The sequence below is a fragment of the Calonectris borealis genome, chromosome 19 (genome assembly GCF_964195595.1).
Source record: "Calonectris borealis chromosome 19, bCalBor7.hap1.2, whole genome shotgun sequence".
NCBI lineage: Eukaryota > Metazoa > Chordata > Aves > Procellariiformes > Procellariidae > Calonectris > Calonectris borealis.
Window position 1 is genome coordinate 9,520,780 of NC_134330.1, and position 27,113 is coordinate 9,547,892.

At 41.8% G+C, this 27,113-nt stretch overlaps 1 protein-coding gene across 1 annotated transcript in view; it reads left to right on the forward strand.

The window, feature by feature from the left end:
- Positions 1-27,113, forward strand: part of LOC142090687 (sphingosine-1-phosphate transporter SPNS2-like) — a 128,854-nt gene that overhangs the window by 35,206 nt on the left and 66,535 nt on the right. Inside the window, exon 2 of the mRNA XM_075168986.1 lies at positions 2,296-2,361. Coding sequence (XP_075025087.1) covers positions 2,296-2,361 — 66 coding nt within the window. The remainder of the gene's footprint in view (positions 1-2,295; positions 2,362-27,113) is intronic.

The window sequence follows — 27,113 nt, forward strand, 5'->3', positions numbered from 1 at the left end:
GAGCTTCACCTGATGTGGGCAGTCTGGGACCAACCAATAATGGAGCACAAATTGAAGGTGTTCAGAGCTGGTTAAGCTAAGTAAGGTTTCTAGGTTGGGTTGCAAGAGACCCGCTTTTTTGTGAAAGGGTGGGACACCAAGGGGAGTATGCAAGTCATCTAAACCACAAAGGGTTTTGCTAGGCAAATGCAAAATTTATTTTTGTTCATCAGATATTGCCTGGATAATGATATCTCAGTTATTAATGGAGTAAACGAGGGAAGGACAGCCAAGAAATGTCAGGGCACTTTGAAAATGGAGGTAAATCTGCCATCCAAGAGGAAGCTAAGAAGTTCCTGTTGGAGTTACAGTAGACAGCAATGCTCCAAAGGAAAAGAAAGGCCAAGGGAAAACTGTGTCAGGCTGGATATAATTAGGCACTTAATACTTCAGAAAATTATAGAATCGCAGAATAATTAGGGTTGGAAGTGACCTCTGGAGATCATCTAGTCCAAGCCCCCTGCTAAAAGCGGGGTCAACTAGAGCAGGTTGCTCAGGACTGTGTCCTATTGGGTTTTGAATATCTCCAGGGATGGGGAATCCACAACCTCTCGGGACAACCTGTTCCAGTGTTTGACCACCCTCACAGTAAAAAGGTTTTTTTCTTATGTTTAAATGGAATTTCCTGTGCTTCAGTTTGTGCCCTTTGCCTCTTTTCACTGGGCACCAGTGTGAAGAGCCTGTCTCTGTCTTCCTATCAGGTATTGATACACATTGGTAAGATGCACACCCTTCCCCACCCTGAGCTTTCTCTGCTTGGGGCTAAACAGTCTGATAGAGTAAGGAAGGGGGGATTGTTGTAGGAGGTTGAACTAATGTTACTGGGCAGATATTGGTAGTCTAAAAGCCAATGTGAATGCTGCCCTGAGTAAATGGTGATGTACAAGTAATATCGAATAGGACAAATGAGCTTTCTTGCTTTTTCCTTCCTTCTCTGTATCTTTTTTTCCTTTAGTACCTTTAATTTATGTCTGTTTTCTTGGCATTGTCCCAGATGTCTTCTGGGAATAGTTATCTCTGGGTCTTTTATCTCTTTGTGTTTGTCATTTAGTGTGATCCTGGCAGTCCCAAAAGCTAAGATATTTATGGTGAGTGAGTTCAGGTTGGTGCTTAGTCGATTCCTGTGACCTGCAGTGATGAGCAGAATCACTTTGGATAAAGCCTCGGATCAAATTTTGAACTGGAGGTGAACTTTTATAGATGTTCAGTATAGTTGGAGAATGGTGTTTCTCGTTTTTAAAAAAAGAAACTTGCATATCCTCAGTTTTGCGGAAGGCAGTAGACTAAATAAGGAAGTCCCAGATATTAAGAGAGCAACTGTCTCTGTCCCAGACCCAAGAAGTCAGAGTGCAGGTTGTTTAGACCATAGACAAACGTTCAGGCCTATGGATCTGTATCTGATGCAACTGGACGATCTACAGCTTGGCAAATGTGTGTCCCCCAAGATGAGTTATAAAAGCTCCTTTGTGGGTTTTCCCTGTTGGCTAGTTGGTTACAAAAGCGTGCCTGTTCATAGGTACCTGACATTACATGTATTTATATGCTTGATACCCAAGTGCTAAATCTAACTGAATATGTAAATACTACAAAACCTGTTAACTTTGCTTATGCTAATTAATATATTAGGGGTTCAGGGAAGAGAGAAGGTTGGTTTTGGTTCTGCTTGTAGTTGCTTTAAAGCTAAGCATTTGGTCACTTACCCACCTTTACTAAGCTATTTTAAATTTATTTTCTACATTTGTTTTGGAAATGAGAACCCCCCAGAACTAGTTAAATGTGAAAACTTCCATCATTGCTCCTATCAATGTGTCATATCTCCTTCCAACAAAGATTTGTTAAAACTTGTCTTGGATTCAATTTGTCTGTCTTGTCAAACCATTTGAAGCACGTAAGTCGCAGAATCAGTTTCCCTGTATTTCTGTAAAATAACAGAAGTAAGGCATCTGGATTCTGCAGAAAACAAACAAAAAGAAAACCCTGATCTTACTTAAGTAGAAAGGAAAGACCAGTTTCTCATGCATGAGGATTTCATTCCCAAACTCTTTGCATGATGTTATATCTACCTACCTCTGCTTTTATTGTAGTAGCCCAAAATTATTGAGCATACATGTACAGGAAAAAAGCCATTATGCAAACTTTAGAAGTTATGTGTCTAAACTGCGGGAATTTGAAGCTTTGCTGACGCTTCACAAGAGGTTTGAGTTATATGCTTTTCAAAGGCTAAAGGCACTGAGTTTCTTCTCTCTTTCCTTGCAGGTGTGTTACTAGACATCCAGCAGCACTTTGGAGTCAAAGACAGCGGGGCTGGCTTATTACAGACAGGTAAGAGTATTTGTTTTCTCGCTGGTTTTTGTAACCTTCCTCTTGTCAGAGGGGTGCTTTCAGATTTCTTCGGTTATGGCCCTGGGGCACATTGGCTGTGAAATACACTCTTACTAGGAAGATGAGTGAGCATGAGGGGTTTTTTGGTTTTGATTTGCTTGTGGGCAGGAGATCAGGGCTCAGAATGATTTGAGTGCAGAATGGGCCAAAAGCAAGCAAACCTAATAATATTATTTATGACAACTAAATTCAGGTAGGAGATGGCTACTTCCCCTAGATCAGAAAACTCATGATAAACCAACAGCAGGATCCTGTTGTTCTCACTTCTCTTAACTCTCTGTAGGTCGGTAATAAGTGTCACGTATGATGCCCTTCATGTGCTGTACAGAGAATCTGCTGAATGTACAGTAATTGGGAGTACAGTGTGGCATGAAAATGTAAAACTCATCAGGACAAGTACCTGAGGATAAAAACGGCAGGAAAGGCTAACAATCATTGCATTCATGGTAGCTCATGGATTAACAATATCCCTATGATTTTGGTGCTGTTAGCTTCAGACATTTCTCTCCTTGTATTTAAGGAAGAAGGATTATTGCAATCGTGATGTCCTTTTAATGTAGCAGACATTTTAATGTTGCAGACATCTGCAGACAGAGCTGTACAACCCCAGGACAAACCCAGGTTTTCTGGCCTCTAGTCCTGAGGTGGTTTAGAGGAGCGCCTTTGTCAGTGGGCTGGATTTGATGACATTGAGTAGCAGTCTCATTGTAGTTATGACAGCACATGCGATCTTTATGGAGAGTTGAAAGGACTAGCCAGAGGGCAAATGCAGTATTTTAAGGAGAGAAACAGTTTGGTTTGGAAACTTCCTACAGAATTATTAGTTGGAGTCAGAGATTTGTGGTGCTGTGGTTGTCTTGTCACTGTCATCTGTCTGAGGGAACCACACTGGAACAATTATATCTCTGAAAAAAAATAGAATTCAATTAGGATTAGAAATATTGTGCAGAAAGACATTTTTTTCCATGCTTTTTTTCTTATGCTATCACAGTGGATACCAAATGCCCGTCAGGACCTTGTCCGTGAAACTGTAGCCAACAATAAAGTGTATAAAATCATTCATTCTTTATGATCACAGTAGAGAATGTTCTGGAGCTCCATCAGTTGGCCTTTGATTTCAAACTATGTGAACCACTGCAGTATCTCCTCCTGGTTACTTTCTGCAACCCATGGCACCGCGGGGTCCTCATCTGTGGTTACAGCTTCTTGGTAATGTTGCAATATAAACAATTAATAACAGTTTGTATTAGGGCTTTAAAAATGCTCTCCTTGTGGGACAGCGGAATTCAGCTAAGCTGATGTGTGCAGCACATGTCTAGAACAGAAGGCCTGAGCTTTACAAGTGTTACTGATTATAAGTAGCATCCATCGGTTATGCCCAAAGTGGCACTGGTTGTCTGTCAGGCTCTTTTCTACATCGGTTATTTTTATTTATTTATTGTACTCAGAGGAACAGGTCCTCAATGTATCATTAGACATAAAGTGCCTTCAAGAAAATATTCTGGTGGAAAACGACACTTGCCAAAGCATATATTTAATCTTCATTCCACTCAGTCGGTGAAATCCTTCTGCAGATGATTTGCTGACAGCAAGTAAGAGCTAAGCTCCAACGGGGCATTTCATTTGTTAATTGCAAGAAATGTTATTTATTTCTCTAGCAAACATACAGAGCATCTGAAAACAGCGTCACTGAGGTACTGCAAGATTGCTGCTGAGTATGTCAAGAGTTTTGTAACTGGTAACTTGCTTTAAGAAAAGCAACATTTTCTCTTGTTTTTTTTTCTGATCTGAAAACTGAGGGCTTGACTTTGCCCCTGCAATATAGATAATAGTGTATTAATCACAGTGCCATCACAGAAAAAGAGTGCTCACAAAATAAAATGCCATTTCACATAAGTAAGGGTAGGGGCACATAACTGAAAACTTATTAAATACATTACTTCAGCTTAACAAGTTTCTGTGTTGGCAGCTGGCCCATGGCCCACGTACCCTTAACCCTGGTGAAATAAAACACGCTGGCCTGAACCATCATAAGCACTACTTTTAATCTTTTGTCAGTACTCTAAGTCTGACTTCTCTGTGTGTAAATTGGGGAAAATTAATGCAGAGTGTAAAAGCGTTTTACCAAGGTTGCAGAGGAAGTCTATAGTAGAGCTGGGACCAGGACTGGTGTCTCCCAGACCTCTGCCTTAACCTTGAACAGTTCCTTTGCAAACAGAGAGACAGAAATACCATCTTATTCCCAAGAGATTGTCCTGCTAACTAATTGAGTGATGTGAGACGAAAGACTGCTCATCCTGAATATGTCCTCTGAATAAAGAGTGGATTAGTCCTCAGGTTGTTAATCCTGCATCTAAATGAGTCCTAAATTAATTTACAATGTTAATGAGGGGGAGTGAAATGTAGTATTCACTGGCAGTTCATATCACTCATCAAACAGGCTTTAAAAAATAAAAAATAAAATCCTTTTAACTGAGAAACAAGGCTGCACACAGTTTTAGGAAGAGATGGTACTGAAAACTGAAACAGCAAGGGGCAAAGAAATCCACCAAAGGCAATGTATGACCCTGCATTCATACCATAACCCATCTCTTTGCAGGCACAGCCAATCTCATCGCGCTCTCACTCCAAACATTCAAAAGCAAATTCATACACTCTCAGCTTCTGCTACTCTCTGGAAAGCAAAGGTGACTGGTTTCTTAGGAATTGCAAAGACAGAATTTGAATTTTCGTCTTCTTTTATATTAATCCCAAGATATACAAGCTGCTCTTTGCCTAAGAGATATGATGAAAACTGGTTAGAGGGGCACTGTAACTCCTGTACAGAAAAATCACAGGGACACTCCAGCCTTATCCATAATGGAAAGGAGCAGAACGTGGTGTCTCTGTAGCAATGATCCTGTGACAGCAAAGGACACACTGACAGACGGATCACAATTGCTGCTTGCTCAGTAGCATTGTAGAGTAAGGCATATAACTACATTGATTCCAGAGCCTCAGTTATCTCTGGATGATGCTATAATTCTGTGCTGATCTTCCTTTTTAAAGCACTGCATACGCAGTTTTATAAATATCACTTAAGTTCACTTAACTGTCCTACAGGTCTGCATCCAAGCTTTCTTGCGCTTTTCGTTTCTTACGGGTTGCTTTGCCCAGCTGAAGAAAGGATAATCCTGGCTGATCTCAAAAGGTGATAGAGCATCTCCTTGCCTACTTGAGCTGTACAGTTGTAGTCAGTCAATACATTTATAAGCCAAACCATACAAAAAGTCTTTCCCATGTGTGGAGTTAGGTAGGAGCAGCAATTTGGACTCGCCAAAACTACAGGCCTCTAAAAACACAAAGACTGAGTGGGTGGACCACTGGATTTGTAGAGCTGCTTCAAAATAGTGTTATCCTTCCATATATACTTAGACCACAGGAGTAGTGCCCCAGTGCTGTACTCTGGTTTTCACTAGATTTTTTCCCCTTCTTTGTTCAATTTTTGTGCTTTATTGCTCTGTCTGCTTTCTTTACCCTGGGATTTATTTTGCTGTTGTGTCTCTTGCCAGTGTCTGTTTAGCACACCAGAGCTCTAATAATAATAGTGCCTGGCTCTCAATACAGTTTGTCTTCTGTAGATCTCGGGATGTTTTGTATAGGGAGGGATAATGAGGCTTGCCGTTTTCTACAGATGGGGAAACCAAGAAAGCCAGATGGGAGAAATGACCTGCCCAAAGTCACACAGCGGGTCTGAGGCAGAGCCAGAATGAGAACTGCGGTCTAGTCCCGAACACGCAGCATTCAACCAGGTTAATGCTTAGACCCAGAGATTTGGTCCTTGTTAATGGGCACCTTAACCTTCTAGCCTCGGCAGCTCAAGCTCAGGGGAAGGCACATAAGACAGTGGGGACTTCTGCCAAGGGGAAACTGTGAGGCATCAAATGGAGGGTATGGCAAGGATTCCACTGAAATGCAGAGGGGAAAAATGCCTGTCTTCAGAAAGAGCATAGGGATTAGAGGAAACCGTGGTAACCAAAAGCTTATACCATAAGGTTAGAAGCAAGGAAATGTACGGAAGCGAGAGATCTGGAAGGACTCATTAAAGGTGAATAATGCTAGATAACTGGGGCTCTGAAAGAACTTGTCTCTTCTCACGTGGAGAGAGATGGGCATTCTCCCAAATGCCTTTCAGCCCCTGGTTTCCAAGGAAGCCTAGCAATGCCAGGTACTTTCTTAAGTCTTTTTGTGGGCTCATTTTTCCTGTAAGGGTCAATTCCAATTAAAACCTCTGTTCATCTGAAAAAATGAAACCTTTACCTACCTGAGTTCCCCTACCTCTTGAGCTGACCTAGTGTAACCTTGCACTAGATTGCAGCCTTGCACATATGTTAGCAGCTCTGGTGTGCTGTGATTGTACCAACCGAGCTACAAGCATGTGCAGCGACTAGGGGACTTGAAAGACTGCAATGATGGAATAATCAGTCTTGCTAAATTGAAGGTTTTTCTTTCAATTCCCTTTGACTCCCATCTTCTTGTCATTGCCTTATGATGACAGCTTATACTGCTCTATCTAAACACTTTTTATTTACTCCACACAAAGACTTCCTCCTCTGGATGCTAAACCTGAATATGTGTATATTACATGAATTGCAGGTGCCGCATATTTCTTTTCTACCATCTGCTTCTACCTGAATAGATACTGTCTTGCTCCTCATCTGTGCTATGCATAATTGAATCAGATCTTCATCTTTCACTTCCTACTGCACCTGCTTAACTGTTCTTCTTGCTAGAACAGAGGAACTCATATTCTGGACACTTTCTGTTTCCTATTTAAAATTCACGGGCTTTCCTTTTGAGTGAATGACTTCGTACACCAGAACATCCCCCAAGCCCTGGTATATCAGGTGTCCAATCCGGAAGGCGAGACAGAATGCTTTGTAGTTGCTCTTCTTGATTTATGACTGCGAATGGTTTGGTTCACCATGTCCTACCCAGAGCAGGTCATGCCACTGTCATCTTCCCTTCCCTCAACCATGCTAAGCATTCTTAAATCCAGATTACTTCTCTGGCAATCAGGGGCTCTGAATGCCAGGACAAGGTGGAGCTCCCTTTCTGCCAGAAGGAGATCCTCTAAGTCGTATCAACAATGAGCAATACCTTTTTCCCTATTTCTCCCTCCATACCTGATTTTGTATCATTTTTTCTGAACGTCTCCAGCCTTCTGTAGCATGCCGCTGATCTAGGGATTAACAGTTTGTATAGGACAGCTCCAGTTTAAGCAATAAAGATGAAAAAGTAGGGCTCTGTATTCACTGTGCCTCGATTAATGTTGTGACAAGGGTAGGTCTTTTACTTATCAAGGTAGAGTGAGTTGAGATAGTCCAGGGCCTGATTATTTCCCGCATAAGTCCTTTACAAGTTCCGACAATCCTTTTTTCCTGTGTGATAAAATGGTATCTGATACACTAAGAAGTCATGGCAGTCTGAGGGTCTGATTCATGAAAGCAGTTAAGCCTATTTGGAAATCCCTCTGCAATCAAGAATGAAAGTATTTTCTCGAATCAGTGAGCAGGTTATAGGAAAATGTGTTTGTGCCTTAGCCCAGTCCCCCATACACCGAGGATCAAACTATAAAAATGCTGTTTACAGTGTGCACTCTCACTGGACAGCCCTAGATTGCAAAGTAAATAATCTTTGGGGGGGGAGAAGGGGCAGGGAAGGGAGGGGAAGATGTCCTTGCCTCCTGCTGATCGGAGGTAAATGCTTGAGCCAGTGTTGCACTTTGTCTTTTTGTTGTACATGTCAGCAAGTGAGTGCAGGCTACTAGAACGGGGGAACTCTCCAGACTGGCTTGTCTTCATTAATATCTTGATTTTATGATACTGCACAGCCTCTAACACAACATAACAATTCATATTCCCATCCTGTCTTCCTGCTTTGCAGAAGGAAGGTTTGTCCTAACTATTGGCCTTTGAGACAGGGCAGGTACTTGGGCTGGCTGTCGCAAGAGAAACTTGCACTTGTGCTGCCTGTGGCATGTCTGTTCTGTGAGTAGATATTGGCCTATTTTCCCTTAGCCTGTAGTTCAAGCACCTCTTGCCAAGGTTGTGTTCACTTCTGTAATTTATTATAATGAGGGGAAAAATTTCCCACAGATTTTAGAGAAGTAGTTATCATTCCACCCAAAGGCCTAACAGTTTTTAACATAGCCTGTCCATCTCCCTCTATGCATGTTCCTCAAACCTCAGAATTTCGTTCAAGCTCTTTATAGTGGAAGATGGGATTTTTGTTGGTATTACGTAAGTCTTTTAAACAACAACTTCCTCTTAATACCAGCTACGCAACCTCATGTAGCAGGCATCTGCACCGTATTGTGTTTCATGCACAAATAGTTCAGAAGGGCTAGTCTTGTCACCTTTGCTTTTTTCATGAACACCATATTTGCAATTTTGAAAGAGGGAGGTGAACATTTGAGTTACATTAACAGTTATTTTAATGCCATTATTAGACATCTAATGGCTACCAGTTGCTGGAAGAGAGGTGTGTACTTACATTCAATACCTCATGAATAGCTCACTTTTTTCCCTCCCCCTCTGCAGTGACACTAAAAGCTTTTGGATGTAAGTAGAAAACCTGCTTATCTTTAATTCCTGCTTTTCAGTGAGCCTGTGTTTGTATATGGTCTAAATCAGAAGGAGCTCTGTATTTCTTCTCTGTACCCTGATCTAGAACTGTGCATGTAGTTGCTACTGATACCTATTGGGCCTAATTTAAAGGTAAGTGTTAGCCCAGAGGGGAAGATTTTTTGCCTTGACTTTAAGAAAAGTTGGATCAGGGTCTTCTATGAACTGGGAATGAGAAAACAGAACTAACTTTTATAGTACATTTTGTATATTTAGTATGCTTCATCACAGGGGAGCCATAAGTGTTCTCCCTCAAAAGATTTATTTTAACATTGTTTTGGTTTTGTCTTGCCTCCCACACCTGAAGAACTCTCATTTTCTTAGAGCACAAACCTGCAGGGCAGTTCTGCGTTGTGAAAAATGTAAGCAGCTATACTCATACAGGGATCTGAGATCAGGTGATAAAGAGGTCAGGCTTGGTCTGTGCCCGCTGGGAGATTTCCAAGTTAATATAATATAGTTGGAAGCATTGCTGTTGGAGGAGGTGTTTGATTTGAGAGAGAGAGATATCATTTGGATAAACCAAATAGTCTTGACAGAATGTGAAGGAGCTCTGGAGCACTGAGGGTACTGTCTTGCAATGAAACAAAGAGCGCTGATGTTAGTTGTTGTAATACAGCAGGTATCTAATAGACTCTGGAAGTACCAGGGTGTTTGCGGAGTAGTGGGAATGTTGGGGTCCTAGAGCAGTCCATGCGATCATTTTGCTTCTCTGATGTCCTGTCTTGAGTTCCAGGTGGCTTTTTCTCCAAAGCAGTGCTTCTCAAACCTTTTGGGCTGAGTACCAGACCACTCTGCATCCTTACAATTGAATTTTTATAGTGATTTATTATCAGACCACTATAAAAGTAATATTGCTGTGTGGCTGGCTGCAAAGAACTTGCTGTTACCTTGTGGAACACGATTTTGGGAACCATAGCCTTTAACTGCTATAAGCTGCGGAAACAGGTAGTGTTTTTCAGGCAGAAGCAACTACATCTCAGTACGGGCTGCAGTGATTCCCATGTATAGACCCATACACACTTGAGGAGGAGTGACTCATTTGTAGACACATATACCTGGCTTTGAAAATGAATTCCAGGGCATCAGTTATGTAAAAAGTGAACATTCCTCATGGTATTTGGTAGTGTTACCAGCCTGCAGAACTAGATTCCAATTAACACAAGTAAGTCTGAGTTGGATGGATGCCATGTTGTCGCACCAAATCAAAAGAAATCTCTCAATGCGCTCCCCTTAGCCCCAATACGTGCACATATTCCAGGATTTTTCCTGTATGCTGATATACGGTTATAGAGCAAAGACCCATTTTCTGCTTAGATTATGCAGCGAACCTGTTTTTGGAGGGATAATATTACTGACCATAGTCCATTACTTATCCCAATTCAAAGTTAGTTCTCACAAAAAATGTAAATGTACGTAAACATTTTTTGCTAAAACCCTCTTCAGTTGTTTTAGAGTCTTAGTCAAATGACTGAGAATGGCTTAGGTTTTTAAATCTCAGATGAAAAACAGTTATTTGATGGGATGAATAGTAGGAGGAGGGGTTCACACACATTCTTGTGTTCTTTACTGCAGCGAAGTGCTTTGGTTTTCAGTGGAAAGGATGTTTCCAGGAAAAGTTCAGTTCTGACCTCTTTTATTCCCCCACTCAGTTATACATCAGGTTATTCCTAAGAAAACATTTGGACAGTTTTAACCATTTCCTCCTTCCAACCTTTTCATGCACTAATGTTTACAGGAGCAAGATTTATTTTACTTATTCTCCTACTGCATCATTCTCCTTGCTCTTTGTAGATGAGCTGAATTGGAGATGTGGCAACTCTAATTCATTCTCTTGTGGGGACAGTAGTGTTGAACTGAGAACACTAATAGTAATATATCTTTCCTGCGAAGAGTTGCCTTAAAGAAATACGAAATTATAATAACTTTAACTTGCATATTTGGAGCTACGCTAATTTTAAATGGATAGGTACAATAAATTACTATCGAGGTAGACTTGGAAGTGAATTAGGGAGGCAGTACAGGTAAAGCAGTTTGAGCTTTGGTTTCTTTTTACAGTTCTGCTGATGGCACTGGCCAAGGTGCTCTCTTCTCTGGGTCTTTCCCCTGTTCCCTTTTTTCCCTAGATCATCAGTTTGTAGAGGCAAGGCGATCACCTACCCTATAAGCTTGTGGTGAAGGGCTTGTTAAAACTGACCTTGTTAAGAGTTTTGGCTGAGTGAAATTTTCAGGATAGGATTTGTCTGTCTGGTGTTTTTTGGGGGGTTGGGTTTGTGTGTTTTATTTTGTTTTCCTTGAAGGATGTTTGAAATATGCTCTGAATTCTTTGTTTTTAATTCCACCTTAATCACAGTTACTGGTTTTATTCTTGCCTCTACCCACCCTGGGATTTGAGTGGTCCCGGTCACCACAGCAATTGATGGTTAGCTGTCAGCTCCGTGCTTGTATATTCAGCATCCTGTGGTTTTGTCCAACCTACCTGGCAATATAAATAAAAATAAAAGTGCCTGAGAGCCCTTGGCCACACCTGTGGAGCACTAGAAATCATTGAAAAAGTCTGACAAAGAAAGGTACTATTTCTTGAGAGCCTTTGTGACTAGAATGAGTCATGTGAGAAAGATGGGCGAGTTAAAGAATAACTTTGCCACAAAAAAAAGAAGTAAGGTGTTTTTTTGCTTATTCTGGAATGCGCAGGGTGCTTTAGAGATCCATGTGTCACTGAACTGAGTTGCATTCAATTTAAGCATATGGGCTGTTTTTAAAAGCAGCCTTCCATTTTACAGGTGTAGTTTAGGATATATAAATGCTTAACTTACTAATTGTGTCTGCAAATCAAAGTAGTTAAGTGGCACAAATTGCACCAGCAGAAATGCTTACAGGGTAAATTGCAAGCTCAAAATTAGTGATTGAGTTGAGGATCCTTTAAAAACCTGATACTAAAAATAGATATTAGTTCAGAAGGGCTGGTGTAAAGAGTTATTATGGTGAGAACCATGCAAGTGTTTGACTAGCTAAATCCACCTCCTTTATCAATCTTCTTGAAGGTAAAATACAGAAGAGGAACATGAAAATATCTCATAATTTTTTCTGTTTTGGTTCCCTCTTCCTCCCCCCCCCCCTTTTGTTTTTAAATTGACATCTTCCACCGTCAAGATGCTGCCCATATGATGTTCACAGGAACACTGCTGGGATATATAGATCTAAGGTACTACTATGTTGCGATAGCTCACAATGCTGAAACTGTCATCAGCTATGTGGGTGCTTTTGCTTAGTCATGTGGGCCTAGAAAGAGGATCTATCTCTAAGGGTTATTTTTTTGCATTTATAAAATGTGATGAGATCTTACAAAGAAACCTACTTCTTCAAGATGTTTAGCTTCCCTAGTATCTGTCACGATCTGTCAAAACACCAGCCTTGCGAGTTGGCTATTATGCTGGAGGTACTTGGGGTTTGTTGGCCACTGTCAAGGGACGACGTTTTAGATGTGGCTACAGTCATAAGTGGAATCTAGTAGACTGGTGCTCTGCTCTGGCTCTTGTGCTGTCCTGGGCACAGAGGTCATCAGTGTGTTGCTCACAAGGGACATTCAGGTTTGGGTATGTGAAGCGAAACGGAGTTCGGCATGCTTTGGAAACACAACCTTCCAGCTCCTCACAAGATCAGTGAAGCTAAATCTACAAATGTGTATCTAACCTGCCGATGGGTGAGGTCTTTATGCTCCATGGCAGTGTGGGTCTGCACAGAACCCTGCCTCCGTCAGCTGGCATTGCCAGCCGAGAGGTGCAGGGGGTTTCATTTCTGTTTAACCCATCCAGAGCCTTCAGTTTCTTCCAGCTTTTTGGCTAACGTAGCAATCATGCTGCATGCTAACTGCTTTGAAACCCATGGATGTAATAATATGGCAAATTATTAGCAAGTATGATACAAAATGTGTCATATTTTGGGGGGGGAGGGTGGCAAGACAAAGAGAAAATATTAAAAGAGAAGATCTCTGGAAAAAAATGCAAAGAGAGAGAACAGATTTTCCTGAAAAGCAAGTTGTCCAAAGTTGCCCTTGTTCTCACTGAGGATGTTTTATGGCAGCAAAGGTAATAATACAGGATATTATACAATGGATGTTGAATTTTCACTAAAAGCTCCCCAGTGAGATATTCCTACCAGCTGCTAATGTTATACCTCCCAATGACTTGGACAATACAGTGTATGACACACTGAGCTGAGAAAAGGTTTGCATTGCGTATAAAAGACATGTTAGTTTTTCTTGTTTGTACTTAATGAAGTTGTTCTTTATGGATTTGTAGTCCAGAAACTAGACTCCTTTGTCTAATCACCAGGCAAATAAACTGCTGGCAATGCCATGACCAGTTTTCCCCCAAGGTTTAGTTTTCGGCTGTATAGGACTGCTAATAATGAAGCTCAGCTGGCATCTTGGGACATTTATGATGGTGTGGTCTCTAGGGAAGGCAACGGAATAGGCGCTGAACACAAACTGACTTCAGATGGGCCACTGGTCAGTCATCAGTCTCACCTTCTATATATTTAGGCCTGAATGAAATGGGCTTTTTTAATACATTCACAATCCCTGGATTCACCAAATATTGTCTTTCCTTTTTTCCATTAATGTAGTTGATGATGCATGAAGGCATTGCATTTGCAAACCTTGCGCATTGCACTATTCATTTCAGTATGTTGTTTTCCAGTAGTACTCATTCTGCCAGAAAGATACTAGTCAGAAGAAATTTAAAACGAGGGATTATTTAAAACAGGGTCCAGTCAGGCACCGTGGCTATTGAAACTACTATTAACCCTGGGATCTTTTACAGAGGTCATGTTCTTTTATCCACACATGCAAGTTTAGTTGCAAAGCTCACTCCTGGAGCTGCAGTTCAACTTGGTATTAAGGTGTTTTTGCAAGTCAGGGATGACACTTTGGAAATTCATGTGCGTGATAATCTTAGAAGTAACAACTGCAAGGCAGACAGAGACCCGATTCATTCTCCAATGTAGTTATGATCCTTTTCCTTTTCCAAACCATGGCAGATTAAACATTGGGATAGGTCAGTATTTCAGCAATTTCCTTAAATGAATTTATCCCTTTTTGAAGGCCACCCAGCCGCTCTGAAACACTTGCTCTTTGTCTAAATTGCCATTTGTAACAGCAAAAGGCAAGAGCATTTGTAAATACTACCAGCAAAATTGAATCAATGAATAATTTCTGTCGAATAGCACTAGCCACTTACAATTGTGAGAGAGGCTTCCTTACCTATTCTGGGATCCCTCTTCATCGCAGGATGAAGACTGCTTGTCATTGTAGGTGTTTATCTGTGGCCTGCTGTTTGTTCAGCCCTCTTGTCCTACTAGTTAATACGTAATTGCAAATTGCAGTCAATAGCAATGTCTCTTTGTGTTTACTGCGTGGTACAAAAGCCTATTGAAACGTTGCTGGCATTTGAAAAGGTGGATGGATAAGCCTGTGGCTCTGTACCTTGGCAGAGAGTTGTGTAAATGCTGATGGGCATCGTGTGGAATTGGGTAGGAAATAGGAAGTATTTATGACCCCTATCCTGTGCTCGGGCCACTGCTTCTTAAATGACGAGGAGACTCCCTTTAAAGCGTGCGGGACACTGGAAGCTGTGGGAGTTGAGGGTATTCTGGGTGTCATAAGATCATGTTCCTAATGCTGCTGGCTCGCTCGTGGATCTCGTTAGGATGGTGGGGTTTGGTGGTTGTCGGGAAAGCCTGTCTCTTGTAGCTTAGATGCCGGTCCCTAAGAGAAGCATAGGTGGAGTTACCTGATGTGCTTCAACAGCAAGAGAAAGCAGCGTGGTAGCTGCTGAGGGGCTAGAGCCTTGTCTCCTGCCAAAGGTAGACCCAGACTCCTCCCTGACCCATGCTGTACAGTTAATTGGCCTAGGGTAGTGGTTCAGGCTTTTATTTCCTGGCCCTTGCAGCTACTGGTGAATGGTTTTTGTCTGAACACGTAGCGTCTGTGACTGTGCGAGTGTAATGACTGGGGTAATAAAACAAGTAAGAATTAGTTCAGGGTACAGGGTAAGTGAGAGCGCCAATGGTTCCTTCCTTGCCTTTTAGAGAGTTTGTGACTCATAATGAAACTAGACAGCAAGTGCGTTTACACACACGATGCTCTTGGCCAACGTGTCTGGTCCAATTCAGCCAGCCCCGGCCCCTGCGTGTACTCACATTGTGTCTTCACATGCGCGCCCTTCGCTTCCTTCTTACGGGAGTTGTTTTAAAGATAATCTGTATTATTAATTTGCTCGTTCTTAAAAATGAGGGAGGGGATGTTAATGTAAAAGCACATAAAGTAATTAATGTCTTGAAAAGGCACGTTTTCCTCATAATGCAGAAACAATCAGTACAGGTCAGTTTGCCGGCAAGCACTCCAAAAACTTATCAGTGAACAGTTAGCTTGTGGAAACGAATGCCACAAGGAGTGTTGTCAGGGCCAGAGCTTAAAAGACAAGATCTTTATGTGGATAACACATTGTAATTCTTGGGAGGGCTTAAGCCAGCATCTGAGTAATTCAGCTGCCTGTGTAGGAATTTTGTGTACTTTCCTCGGAAGGATCTGATTGCTGTCACTGTCACAGACAGGATGCAAGACTACATGGTTTTCTGATCTGTTGCCATTGTTCTTGTGTTCTTATGAAGTGGTCTCCTGAGGTTACATGAAAGATCTTTTATTGGGGGACTTGTTATTATTTATACACTGCCAATGCCTTAGGCAGAAAGATGGACACTGCTGTTAAGGCGAAACTGTGGGATTCCATCGAGAGATGCTTTTCTCTCCTTCCGTGTTGCTGCTTTGAATTGAAACACACTACAGAAATTTCCTCTGTAAAATTAGTGTGGTTTTGGTCCAGTCCCTGATGGGTGGTAGCTTATATAGCAAGAGCTGTCATTGCATGAGACACGATTGTATTTTACAGGCAACTCAGAAAAAAGCAGGCAATTGAGCAGGACAAAATACTGAAATTCCCACTCTGACCAGCAAGCAGCTTTTTAGAAGTAAGGGTTTGGTGGGCAGTGTTAAGAAATTTATGTACTTCCTCCACAAATAAATATGAAGCTATCTATATCAAGCACTAAGATCCCTGGGAGGGGGGAAAGTTAGAGGAAAAACTTTGAGGAAAATAAGACAATCCCAAGCTGTTGGATTAGCATCAAACAAAAGCAATTACCCAAAATTGCTTTTGCATCCATATCTTCTGTGGATTTTAGCATATTCCCATTCCACAGTGATTCCTATTCCTAAAAAAGTGAATTAACATAAGGCTGCAGATGGCAGGATTTTAAGAGCAATACCCCTACTTGGTGCTGCCTGCGTCTTAGAGCAAGTGAATAAAAATCAGGTATTTCAGATATCCTCTTGAAGTTCTTGTGATGAGAGGCAATATATTTTCATCCCTTAAAATTCAGTTTAATCTAACAAATGTTTGCCTTCCTCCAGATAACTAAAGGCAGGCAGTGTAAGCCCAGGGTGAAGTTAGTCTGTTTAGAAATTTAGAAAGATTTGAACTGACCTCTGTGAAGGAAGTTAGCTGCAATACACAGAGATGAATCAGCATTTTTCCCTTCAGATTGATAATTTTCTTAGTTATTGAGTTTTTATTGATTTTTGGAAGATGCTGTTTTTCTTACCTGCTAAAAGCACTCCTGAATATGCATGGCTTGAATTGAAAAGGTAACAATTTTGCAGAGGAATGGTGTGAAAAGAGTTTGCTTACCAAACCCTGACACACTTTTATTTGCACATGTACAAATGCACGTTGTGGATATGTTTCTTTGTCCTTCCCTGTCCAGACATTGGTGCTCTGCTCCTGCACTTCGGTGATAACACTGAAGCAGCATCTGGAGTGCCCTGGAGCTCTCATTCACCCCAAAGTGTTTCCTCTCCATTTGCCCTGTGTTTACATGCTTTCCCGAGCAATTTCTGGAACATGTAATCTGCAGATACGGCTTCAGTTTTAACTCTCAGTAGGACAACTTTGGTGGATGTCAATGATAGACATTAAAAGCTTCAGAGCAAAGTCTCATTTCATACCTCTGTCCTGGCCAGAGTAGAAAATGTTTGTAATGAGGCTGTCAGTGCTGTGTTAGTTGATAGCCAATTGTGTAATTAAAATGAGAGTATGGCCATTTTCCCATCAAAAGAGGGAGCATGTGTTTTGCTAAGCCCACTATAGATGGTACGACAACCCCCTAAAGAACTGTAATAATAATTAAACAGAAATCAGTCAGTCCCACTGGCTGCCTGGGGAGAATGTCAGCAAAGAACTGTGTCCCCCTCCCCTTTCCCAAAGCAGAGCCGTGTGGATTTGCAAGGCTTTGATGTTGCTTTTTCTTGCTGCTCTCAGCATCCCCTCAGTTCCCACCAGCACCGCGCTCAGGACTGATAGCTGCAAAATCCCCCTGGAGCTTGCGGCCCCGGTGGAAGGCGATGGCTGAGGGTCTCTTTCTGGCCGAGACTGCTAGCAAAACCAGCATCTGTGCACCAGCCTTCCCCGAATCCCTCGCCCAGTCATGGAACTGTAACTGAGTTAGCTGTCCCGTGCCCTGGCTGTTTGTACGGCATATTTATGAAGTCTATGTTGGGTCACTGCGGGGTTTCTCCCGCTTTGTAAATGCAACGAGCAGCTATTAGAAAGAGGTTAGCAAGGCATTCCCACTGCAGAATAGTCATTTATTTTTTAATTTCCTTTTAAAAACAAACCCAAACAAACCTGAAGTCTGACAAAAACTCTGGGATAAGAATGTCAGATGAACATTTCTTTTAGCAAGTTTCTGTGAGTATTGTGGCATAAGAAGCTCTTGATTCCTCTCTAAAGAGAAGTGGAAGCCCTTCCTATTGCATTGTTTTTCTTAGGAAGCTGCTGCTGGTGGTAAATTACATGTAGCAAAGAATTTATTAGTAATACATCGTACCTTCAAAGTGTCTCCTCTTTCTCCTGTTCTCTGTTGCTGCAGGAAGTAGGTTTTGAGATTGATTTCTCTTTGAGACAGAGTAACTCCTATTGCACAGTAGTTAATTATTTGAAATTAAAATGTTAGTTGAGGTAGGATGCAGGATTAGTGTAGTTGTAAAGAAGGATGATAAACCTCATTTTAGGATGAAAACAGTCTGCCCCCTCTGTCTCAAATTGGAAACAAGGAACATTATTTCTCTTTATACCAGATACAAATGATGTATCATTCTGTTAAGCAAATAACAGATTTAAAGTATTTTATTGCTAGTTAAATCTAATTCACGGTATTCAATGCAGATTTCAAGGATCAAGGGATTTAGATTATTCTGCATTATCAGCTTTAGGCTGTCTTTTCTTGGTGTGTTTAAGCACATGCTGTGGTCAGAAAGGCTTTATGGGCAAAGGTGCAGATAACTGTTCCTGCCCTAAGGAAACTGCCTTGCTTCTGTCCTCCCGCTACACTGCCTGCCTGGCACTTGCGCTGCTGTGCCACAGGTCAGGGACCCTGCCAGAAAAGAGACAAGTTTAGTTCTGCTCCTCAACAGTTCCCTGATTTTGCTCTCCAGATGGTCACACAAGCTCTAGTACTGGCACAACGGAAAGCCTGACCGGTTCTTTCAAAAGATCTCACCTTTCTTTCCAAAGGCTTCTGTGAATGCGGTTGTCGTGTGTGCCTGGTGTCATGATTGCAATGGAAAAAGTAAGATCTCACATACAGGAAGGGAATAGACTAAAATAAAGATCCTTTGGTTTTGCGGTTATTTAAATGCTTTTCTCAAGACACCTTTCTCTAGCCCTGAGCCCTGGTACAGGTGCTTCATCCCCCTGGCAAATGAGAGCAGCCCTCCTCCCTGTGGAGCTTTGCTTGTGATTGAAGCTCTCAGATGGACGGCACGTGTCCAGAGCGTCCTGGAAAACTGCACAGAAAGGGAAAAGCAAAACTGCTAGTCTTTCAAACGCAGACTTTCATCAGTGCTAGGAGTGATTACTGGCTGTTTCTATAATGGCAGCTAAGGTTGTTTTAGGTGTATTTTAGTCGTGTTGAGGCAAAACCAATCTTGTAGCAGTGTCACTCGTGATGTTGCAGTGCTGCAAAGCTATTGACCAGTCTCTGTACCTCTGGGATCTCATGTCTGATTCAGGACTGACCAGAATGAATACAAATCCATCCTAATTGGCTAGCTAAGTTAATAAGGTTTTCCTCCAACTAATTGCGTAATGGCAAACCAACCCATGTCACGCATTGTATGAGCTCCAGGGCTGCAGCCAGGAAGGGATGATGTCCTCTTTCGCTCCACTGTGTTAACCTGCAAAGTCCTCAAACAGTCAGAGCCAGTTAAGTCAAATGGAGAAGAAATTGCAAGGGGACAAAGCTTCTGTTAACTGACTGGGTACTTCGTTACTTTACCCTGTGAGTGTGCATGTGCAGGTACAAAATCACTTGTGGTTTTAGAAATGTAACTGAACCACGTTCCAGCTTTTAGAAATAATTTTAGGTGCAACTCAATAACATGTTAATAAGCCATTACCTAATCAAGCTGGCAGAAATGATGCAGATGCAATTTTGGCATCCTCTTTTTTTTTTTTTCTTCAGAATAACATGGGAATGGTTGTACCAGTCCAGACTGGAGGTCCTTTTAGTATATTATTCAGTCTTTGGTTGTGATCAATAGCACATGTATAGGGAAAAAAATAAAAGAACAGGACAAGATTATGGTGATAGTTCCCTGATATACCCTTTCAACTGGATAGTTGAGGCCTTTCTGAACTAGAGGAGTTACCTTTAACAGTCCTTACATTAGTATTCTTCCAGGATTTTGTCCAATCCTGTTTTGAAATAACATAAACTTGGAGCTCCCATAGCCTCCTGTGATAAAATCCCAGTGTTTAGTTAAGTTTCATGCATGAAATATCTCCTTTGGTTTGAATTTTGCAGCATCCAGTCTTATTTGATGCCACCTGGTCAGTCTTCTAAGAGAGAGGGTGATTCAGTTTTCCCCTCTTCCATGCTATCATAGTGCTAGATCTCTTCTATATCCCACATCAGTTGTTTCTTTTCCAGTATGTTTAATGTTTTACTATAAAAGGACCTGTTTCATCCTTTTGACAATTCTTTTTGATGCTCTCTGTACTTTTCCCAGTAACAACCTTTTGTGTTACAGAGATGCAGTAAACTTGCAAGTACTAAATGTTTACTAGTAAAGAGGTTCTGATCTCTGCTGTCATTGAGGATTTCTAAAGCAGTTATAACTAAACAAAAAACTCAGCTCTCATGCCCACTGAATCAAGTGGGAGTCCTTCCGTCGACTTTGGTCAAGAGTCTAAATCAAACCACACTAAAAGCATTTTGCAGAAATACAACTCAAAGTGGAAGTGGCTATAAAACAAAAGTGGTCTTGACTTATTTAATCATTCATTTCCGAATGGTAAGAAATGCAAAAGCAGAATTTGAACACTGACAGACAAGCTCATTTTCTGGGTTCTGCTCCAAAGGGTCAGCAATCTAATGCTGTCCTAGGCAATAATTTGCATGCCTTTTGTATGGCACTGCCATGGAAAGCAAATTCTGCCACAGCCTCCTGTTCCTGCCCCCTCTTTTCACCCACCATGTAACGAACCAGATTGTGGAACTGATCCAGATGTTGAAGATTTTTTTTTTAATTGATGGGGAAAGGTGGTGTCTGCTCTTCCTCAAATGTTCTTACGTGTAAATTTTAATTCTCCAATCAAATACGCTGTCTAGCCACAGAAGACATTCTGCTAGCAAATACGCTGTTTATTTCATTGCAAAGACGTTCATCAGGGCTGGCTGGCTGCTGGTCTCCCCGACCCAGCTCACTGCAGGCTCAGGCAAGCGCCAGTTTAGGCACAAGCGGAGCGGTGGCTGTAAGCTGTACACTGGGACCTTTCCTTCGGACGGCTGCCTGCAGCATGGCATTATGAAGCACATCTCTAGGAACACAGTAACTGGTTTATTGATGTTCGGGTTGCCCAAATCCCTTTAAAACAATGGTAATGTAATCACTGTAATTCCCAAAGTGAAAAGCGGAAGGTGGGTTTGAGTTTTTCCTCTTTTCTTTTTAAATTAGGTTGTCTGTGGTCAGCTGTTCAAAATTTAATCTAGTAGCAAGTTAGCTCCTGCTCCAAGTAAATTTGCTGGACGTCCAGAGAGACTGAACAGCACAGTAAAATGCTAGCTTTTCCACTGTGCACTTAGATAAAAAATTTTGAAGTACAGCATGATAGAATTGGACCTCAGTGGATGTGGAAAATGGTTGTGAAATAACTGTGAATAACCTTCTACTTAATTGCTTTAGCAATAAGCAAGATACGAACGACTGAATCTCTAAATGCAGCTTCAATTGACATAATATTGGAAATTAATTAAAAAAAAGATGAAAAATTAGAGTGCTGTTTTAGATCTTAGCTTTTAATTCAAAGCCATTTTTTCCTTGCACTTACAACGCTGATTGCCTGAATCAAGAAACCAAGACTGATTTCAGACTTTGAAACATTACAGCAGTTTTTGTGAGGCCTAAGTGAGAGGAGCATCATTACTACTCTTTAGGGAGTGCTGGTATGCTGTGGACCATAGGAGTGAGGACCATGGAGTGATCAGTTTTATAGAGATACTGGCTTAGGTGTATAGAAAGTAGGCTGGAGACGTTGTTTGTCTTTCCTTTAAGTTTATGTGGGAGGCAGTGTATGTTACGGCAGGGTTCGCGTTCTCTGCAGTGCGTTGTACCTGATCATTTCTGGGTCTCTCTCTGTCTTCTGGCCGTGAGCAGTAACACTGCTGGCTGCAGGCACGTCCCTGTCTCAGCCCGTCAGCAGCTGACGGCTCACCGGTTACAGTCACCTCTCACTGGTGGTGGTCAAACTGTCCTGTATCCCCTGAACAGCCCTTAAAATGGGCTCTTTAGAAGACCAGAACGACAGTAGTTCATGCTTTATAGCTATGGTTTTACTTCCACTACTGGACATGCAGCAGTACTTGCAGATGGATTTGTTGAGTTGAATGTTTCATGGTTTGATTTGTATTTGAATGATTTTGTCTGTAAGCCTATTCACGTAAGGAGCTGCCACGGCCATTGGACTCTGGTCTTTGCCAGTCTGTGGGCAACAGTACTCACGTGTGAGGGTTGTTTCCCTCTTTAGCCTTCACTTTTGTTAGAGTTCTTTCTTGTAGCTGTTGTCTAGGCATTTGGGACTGAAGAGGAACATTTCTCCATCCCTGTGCAGCAATGCACAGAATGAGTGAAATATCTCTCACATCTGTAACATCACATACTCACCACTGTATGGATCAATGATATATTGTACTATATATGGCAGTTTTGACAGCAATTCTGTTTGACCACAGTGATTGTCTTTGCCTAACACAGTTCCTCTCAAAGCTCAGGTGGCATTAGTGTGTTATTGCACTGGTTTTCTGGCTATTCTTATCTGATTTTCTGTTTCCAAGGAGTGGATTTCCCAGCAATTCCCACTGAAGTAATTATTCTTCTTGGCTAAGGTGAACAAAGCAAGCCTTCAGGATATCCTTTGCTGGGAATTTAAGGGCTGACTCTTGGAAGAATCTGGTTTCTGCAGTGAGGAAAAGGAGTGGAATTATCAGCACCGAATTCTTCCTGGGGCTGCATCTTGTGTATTGTTGAGTCAATCATGAACTTGCCAGGAAAGCTGTGTTCAGGCCTTGTCTGTCTTCATAAGTGTGTTTTTGTAACTGGGTTCTGACCCTGTCACAGCAAATGAAATCAAGAGGTATTGTACAGCAGCCGCCTTCTCAATGTAAATGTGTATGTCAACTGTCTGTGTATATAGTCATCCTAAACATGTTGTTTATATTTTATATCAGTTTGCTCTAAGGAAAAAAACTGGCACCTCATGGTGCAACATGCTCCCTACGGAGAAGACAAGATTGGAGCTTGAATACTGATGAGTGGCATCTGCAGTGAGGGAAAGGCAATCTAGAGTGTCCTGCCAAACAGAGAGATACTAGAGAAAGCCAATCAGTGTGAGTAATTAGGTCCACACCTTTTAAAGCACTTCTTTTCTCCTCATTAATTTGCTGAAGACACAAACATGCAAGAATGAGGCATTTATGAAATTCTCTATTTTGTCTTGTATTGTGGTCTGTTCTGGGAGAGCATTTCAGGCCACGTCCAAACCAAACATTTGTATGCTGAAGTCCAATTGATTTGGTGTCTTCTCAAGCCTTTTTTTTTTAAATGCTCCTGTATTCGGTGCTGTCAGTATATGACAGCTTTGCACGACATACGGAACTGATGGTGTGTTTCAAAGCTCCTCACACTTGTCAGAAACTTCTAGTCTGCATGATAGTCTGGAACCCGGTGATCTTGTGTTTTGCACTTGGCAAAATGCAGTAATGTGAACCATCTGTTGGCTGTTGAATTAGAAATAAGTAAAACAAAGTCCATGCGAAGAATGATGCAAGTGTACCTATAATAGAGTTTGTGATAATGATAATTTCAAGGGTGATATTTTGTACAAGCAATTGTATTGTAAGAATTCATCTCCATCAAAGGGTGAATGTTTTAAATCACATTGCTGAGATTTCCCAGGGCCTTGGATTGCCCCATGGTCAGGTATCACTTTTACCTTGGTCACATCACCATGTTGTGTCTGAACAATCAGGTTCAATGCTTAAGTAGCATGAAAGGATCTTTGTTCTTGCTTGGCTTGTATGGTGTTGTAAGAAAAAAAATCGCTTTTAATTGTGATTGTAGACCTTCAAAAATACCTTTAGCATATATATGGTCCTGTAAACAGGACACTGCTGAAGCTGGAAGACCTGCATGGGTTCAAGATTTCTGTAGTTCATCCTGGGCAGGTCACTTTCCTGTGTCTTAATTTCCTTAGCCCTGAAGTAGAAATTAATGATGTTTAACTTCCTTTCTAAATTGTCCCAAGCCTCACTGTGATTAAATGTTCTGTGTACGTATGTGCTGATCAGTAGTAGTATAGCATAAAACTCTAATGAACATGAAAATAAAAAAAGCAGCATTGCAAAATCATGTCTTTGAAACAGAAGGGCTGGTTGGGCTATTGGGAGAGTCTTTATTCACCATTCTAGGTAGAGGGCAGCTGGTCCCATAAGCAGCTTGAGAAACACGTGCATTCATGACCAAAAGTCCCTGGAATAGAAGTGGCTCAAACAAATCCCAGCAGGGCAGTGTCTTATGCAGAAAGAGCAGGATTGTGCTTGTACACACCCGTAAATTATCCCATCCAGAGCCAGCTGGGTGTTTAGGTATTCTCATTGTTTGGAAATTTGTTGTTGGGAATATATTAACAACCTCACAGCACATAGTTCTTTGCTGTGTCTAAGTGGATTGCCAGTCCCTTGAGGCAGAGGCTGTCTGGGTTTGCCTTCCACAGAGCCAAACACATTGTCAGCACGCAATTAGACGTGTATATACGGTTTCATGCTGACTCAGAGCTCAAAGATAGCCACTATTTTTTTCTTGTTGAGCATCCCTGCGTAGAGAGAGCGAGCTATTTTTACCTGAACCTGAACCTTTCTAGCATTATTGCTGATAGGAAAAAATAAACCCTGTGTGCTTGAAGTCAAAACCAGAAGAAGGAATCTTTTCTTGGAGGTACCTGTGATCCTCTCAACCTTCCAGTAACTGGGGAAATACAGCCTCTGTGTGTGCCTCTGTCAATGCCTCTCTTCCTTCTTGGTTATACTACGTGGATGACCCGCTGGCAGGAGAAGCCCCTCTCTGAGATACAAAGGGTTGACCAGTCCACGTAAGAAAAGAGCAAGTGAGAGGCAAAAGCCTCTTTGGAATCCAGGGGTGGAAAGCTGATGGGTCAGAGCTGTTTCAGGGAACAGTTGTAGAGTCAAGCTGGTAAATTTTTGTTTGGAGGGAAGGAAGAGAAAAATAAGAGCAATGAAGTCTAGTTCCAGTAGGCAGGAGCTTTTTGTGACTGTTAAATATAAAGTCTACAGTTTCTCCCTCTCCCCTCATCTCCTTTGCTTCCACTGCCTGGGGGTTTACTTTTCCACTGGGTACACAGACAGCTCTCGAGAGCGGAAAGTGTGGGCTGAATAGCAGCTCCCTGGCCATAATCCCTGAAAGATGGCTGAAGCTACAGTACATGAAGTAGGCAATAGAAGCTGGGGAGGATGCTTTCCTTCTCTGGTGGGTGTTTGCATGGGAAGTGTAAAATTTTAATTTTTTTTTTAATGCTGCACATTTTTATAATTCCAGCCATGCACAGAAAAAGCTGGGCAGTGCTGGCTGCGAAGGTGCCTGTGCACCTGTACAGGGTGGGACAGGCATTCAGAGGCAGAAATAGACACCAAGCCATCCTGTTTGGGCAATTATACTCTTCCTGCATTCTCACCGCAGTCGGCATTTCAGCGGCTAAGCCACAAAGGGAGGTATAAAGACAAATGGGATCTCCTTTTGACAATACCTGTACTTAAAAGAACCTCCCTCCTGGGATGGTATTCATTATGTGTCTGTTTATTCATGCTTTGCTCACACGGTAATTTGCTCCTGCAGAAATGTATCGCAGCTCCACCCAGTGCTGGGACTGAGCCACTTCTGCTGGCACTTCGGAGATCATTTACCAAGAGAAATTAGCTGTATGGCATACATAATGGTGACTGACACAGCTACACCTGCCCACAGCTGCTCCAAAAGCGATCACTACCTTTACAGTAGCTCATCCCAAATCCCAATGGATTTCTAACTCTGCCCTGGCTTGCACGGTATGTCTTCTCAAGAGTTGGTAATGTTCTGAGATGGCTTTAAGTGTAAATGGGAAGAGGAGCTGTTGATTGGGAAGAGGCAAATGAAATGCCAGCCTCTGTCACAGCTCTCTCCTAAAATAAAAGATTTGTGGCAGTGGGTTGAGCCGAAGCTGCGGCTGCTGTGGTGTCACTTGGATATTAATTGGGGAGTGGGTGAGTGCAAGGAGCAGAAAGTGCTGTGGAAGAGGGGAGAGGAGCCAGATAGAAAGAAGCTTGGCACAAGCGCCAGGTTCCTTTACTGGAATGCATCCCTTATGCTGTGGCCATCTTTCTCTAGAAATTAATCATGTTTTTGCAGTGCCTCTCTCCACCTGAATGTGCTGGCAGTTTTCTGTCTTCTGGATGAGATCTCTCCTTCATGGTGCTTAGTTGTTGCAGAACCTCAACTCCTGGTCTAGAGTAACTCGAGTTTCCATCCCACCTGGTGACATGCCCTAGATTCATTCGCCTCTATTCTGTCAACCCAGTCTGTTGTTCAGGAGTCTCATCTGTCGTTTGCAGGAGTAATTGTAAAAATTGATTCATGGGAAATGCCTGTAACAGGCAGATCCTTTTGACAGACCACACAGCCATCATATTTTGCATTTATTTGAGTCAATCAATGTTCTGATGCATATTTGGGTCATAAATACTCTGATATAAATTGCATTTGTTATTATGACAGCTGTGTTCCATTACCTATTATTTATTAGGTTCTGTTGTCCTTTCATTTTACACCTTGTGGAGCTGTCAAATCAGCTGCTTACCGGTGACAAAACTCACAGCTCAATTCAGAATCTTCCCAAAATAAATTCTCCAAAGGGACTGGAGTAACAGCAGGATGTATGTTGTTGGAAAGGCATTGGATGATCTTGTTTTTGGTTTGTTTTATCGGAAAGAGGAGGTTTGTGCTTTTTGCCTACTTTTGCCCAAATTCCAGAATTAGACTTTGCGTTTATGATCCAGAAGTCATTGAAGCCAATAATCCCACTGATTTATGTGAATTTTGGATCACACCCTCCATGTCTCAAAGTTGAATTAATCAGGTTATTTGATATTTGAAATGGTGGGATGCTGACTTGGATATTTCTAATTTTCCCTTAGAAGCTTTTTTAGCTTCATGTCTTTTTATATCGTAAAAATGGCAGAATATCTGATTCTGAGATGAACGAATTTCAGTGTCCTTCCAAGGGTAAGGTCAAATTGCAAGGGGCACACTGCTCTGTGTGAGTCAGAGTCATTTTGTGCTTCTCATTCCCAATAAACAGTCAC